Source organism: Caretta caretta, chromosome 9 (genome assembly GCF_965140235.1).
Source record: "Caretta caretta isolate rCarCar2 chromosome 9, rCarCar1.hap1, whole genome shotgun sequence".
Taxonomy (NCBI): Eukaryota; Metazoa; Chordata; order Testudines; family Cheloniidae; genus Caretta; species Caretta caretta.
Genome location: NC_134214.1, coordinates 98,534,176 through 98,537,118, shown reverse-complemented (window position 1 = coordinate 98,537,118; position 2,943 = coordinate 98,534,176). Strand labels below are relative to the sequence as shown.

At 49.1% G+C, this 2,943-nt stretch overlaps 1 protein-coding gene across 1 annotated transcript; it reads right to left on the bottom strand.

The window, feature by feature from the left end:
• Positions 1-405: 405 nt before the first annotated feature.
• LOC142073314 (uncharacterized) lies at positions 406-2,425 on the bottom strand. Its single transcript, XM_075132670.1, has 2 exons — positions 1,536-2,425; positions 406-947 (listed from the first exon to the last, which is right to left on the bottom strand). The coding sequence occupies exons 1-2, from the start codon at positions 2,116-2,118 to the stop codon at positions 406-408; spliced, it is 1,125 nt and encodes a 374-aa protein (XP_074988771.1). The 5' UTR covers positions 2,119-2,425.
• Positions 2,426-2,943: the final 518 nt, after the last annotated feature.

Genomic DNA, 2,943 nt, shown 5'->3' with positions numbered 1-2,943 from the left:
CGGGGTGGGAGGTTGAGGCAAATCGCCTAGCTGCTGGTTACGCGCAGCCAGACACCAGGGCGGTTAGAAGAGCACAGGAGGGCGCGGTACGCATCAGAGAAGCTTTGAAAACCAGTTTCATGACTGGCCAGGCTACGGTGTGAAAGTTCTGTTTGTTTCTCCTTGATGAAACCCCCCGCCCCTTGGTTCACTCTACTTCCCTGTAAGCTAACCACCCTCCCCTCCTCCCTTTAATCATTGCTTGCAGAGGCAATAAAGTCATTGCTGCTTCACAGTCATGCATTCGTTATTCATTCATCACACAAACAGGGAGATGACTACCAAGGTATCCCAGGAGGGGTGGTGGAGGAGGGAAGGAAAATGCCACACAGCACTTTAAGCACAGCACTTTAAAAGTTTGCAACTTTAAAATTTATTGAATGACAGCCTTCTTTTTTTTGGGCAATCCTCTGTGGTGGAGTGGCTGGTTGGCCGGAGGCCCCCCCACCGCGTTCTTGGGCGTCTGGGTGTGGAGACTATGGAACTTGGGGAGGAGGGCGGTTGGTTACAGAGGGGCAGCAGTGGCAGTCTGTGCTCCAGCTGCCTTTGCTGCAGCTCAACCATACACTGGAGCATACTGGTTTGGTCCTGCAGCAGCCTCAGCATTGAATCCTGCCTCCTCTCATCACGCTGCCGCCACATTTGAGCTTCAGCCCTGTCTTCAGCCCGCCACTTACTCTCTTCAGCCCGCCACTTACTCTCTTCAGCCCTCCACCTCTCCTCCCGGTCATTTTGTGCTTTCCTGCACTCTGACATTATTTGCCTCCACGCATTCGTCTGTGCTCTGTCAGTGTGGGAGGACAGCATGAGCTCGGAGAACATTTCATCGCGAGTGCGTTTTTTTTTCTTTCTAAGCTTCACTCGCCTCTGGGAAGGAGAAGATCCTGTGATCATTGAAACACATGCAGCTGGTGGAGAAAAAAAAAGGGACAGCGGTATTTAAAAAGACACATTTTATAAAACAGTCGCTACAGTCTTTCAGGGTAAACCTTGCTGTTAACATTACATACATAGCACATGTGCTTTCGTTACAAGGTCGCATTTTGCCTCCTCCCACCGCGTGACTACCCCCTCAACCTTCTCCCCTCCCTGTGGCTAACAGCGGGGAACATTTCTGTTTAGCCACAGGCAAACAGCCCAGCAGGAATGGGCTCCTCTGAGTGTCCCCTGAAGAAAAGCACTCTATTTCAACCAGGTGACCATGAATTATATCTCACTCTCCTGAGGATAACACAGAGAGATAAAGAACGGATTTTGGTTGAATGCCAGCAAACATACACTGCAATGCTTTGTTCTACAGTGATTCCTGAGTACGTGTTACTGGCCTGGAGTGGTAAAGTGTCCTACCATGAAGGACGAAATAAGGCTGCCCTCCCCAGAAACCTTTTGCAAAGGCTTTAGGACTACATCTAGGAGAACCGCAAATGCCAGGGCAAAGTAATCCTTTCACATGCTTGCTTTTAAACCATGTATAGCATTTTAAAAGGTACACTCACCAGAGGTCCCTTCTCCGCCTGCTGGGTCCAGGAGGCAGCCTTGGGTGGGTTCGGGGGGTGCTGGCTCCAGGTCTAGGGTGAGAAACAGTTCCTGGCTGTCGGGAAAACCGGTTTCTCCGCTTGCTTGCTGTGAGCTATCTACAACCTCCTCCTCATCATCATCTTCTTCGTCCCCAAAACCTACTTCCGTATTGCCTCCATCTCCATTGAAGGAGTCAAACAACACGGCTGGGGTAGTGGTGGCTGAACCCCCTAAAATGGCATGCAGCTCATCATAGAAGCGGCATGTTTGGGGCTCTGACCCAGAGCGGCTGTTCGCCTCTCTGGTTTTCTGGTAGGCTTGCCTCAGCTCCTTAAGTTTCACGCGGCACTGCTTCGGGTCCCTGTTATGGCCTCTATCCTTCATGCCCTGGGAGATTTTCAGAAAGGTTTTGGCATTTCGAAAACTGGAACGGAGTTCTGATAGCACGGATTCCTCTTCCCAAACAGCGATCAGATCCCGTACCTCCCGTTCGGTCCATGCTGGAGCTCTTTTGCGATTCTGGGACTCCATCATGGTCACCTGTGCTGATGAGCTCTGCATGGTCACCTGCAGCTTGCCACGCTGGCCAAACAGGAAATGAGATTCAAAAGTTCGCGGTTCTTTTCCTGTCTACCTGGCCAGTGCATCTGAGTTGAGAGTGCTGTCCAGAGCGGTCAGAATGGAGCACTCTGGGATAGCTCCCGGAGGCCAATACCATCGAATTGTGTCCACAGTACCCCAAATTCGAGCCGGCAACGTCGATTTAAGCGCTAATCCACTTGTCAGGGGTGGAGTAAGGAAATCGATTTTAAGAGCCCTTTAAGTCGAAATAAAGGGCTTCATTGTGTGGACGGGTGCAGGTTTAAATCGATTTAACGCTGCTAAATTCGACCTAAAGTCCTAGTGTAGACCAGGGCTTACAGATTGTCCAGGGGAGACACTGTGGGTCAAATTCTCAGTGGATTTTAGATTCTTTTTGTGTCTCAGTGTTTGAGTGTCCGGTTTGGGCCTGATTCCCAAATGCTGAGAAACTGCAGATTCCAGTGGCTTCATTTGAAGTTCTGAGTTATTAGCACCAATGAATCAAGCCCAAGATGTGTCAACTTGGATACCCAAAAACAGAGGCACCCAAAATCAGAGCTGATTTTTGAAGATTGACCTGTGTGCTCTCTTGAGGAGTCTTCATCCTTTGTTTCCTGCTTTGTTGTTCCAGAAAGTAACTCATTCTGACTGAGAGTACTGGTGTGTGCTATGATATGACATACCATTATGAAATATTTTAAAAGAAAAATATGAGCTGTCTAATGGGAACTCTAGTGGAACTATTTGGTACCAAATCCATTTGAAATGTTCTTTTTGGCTTCCATCCTTCTGTCCATTACAACA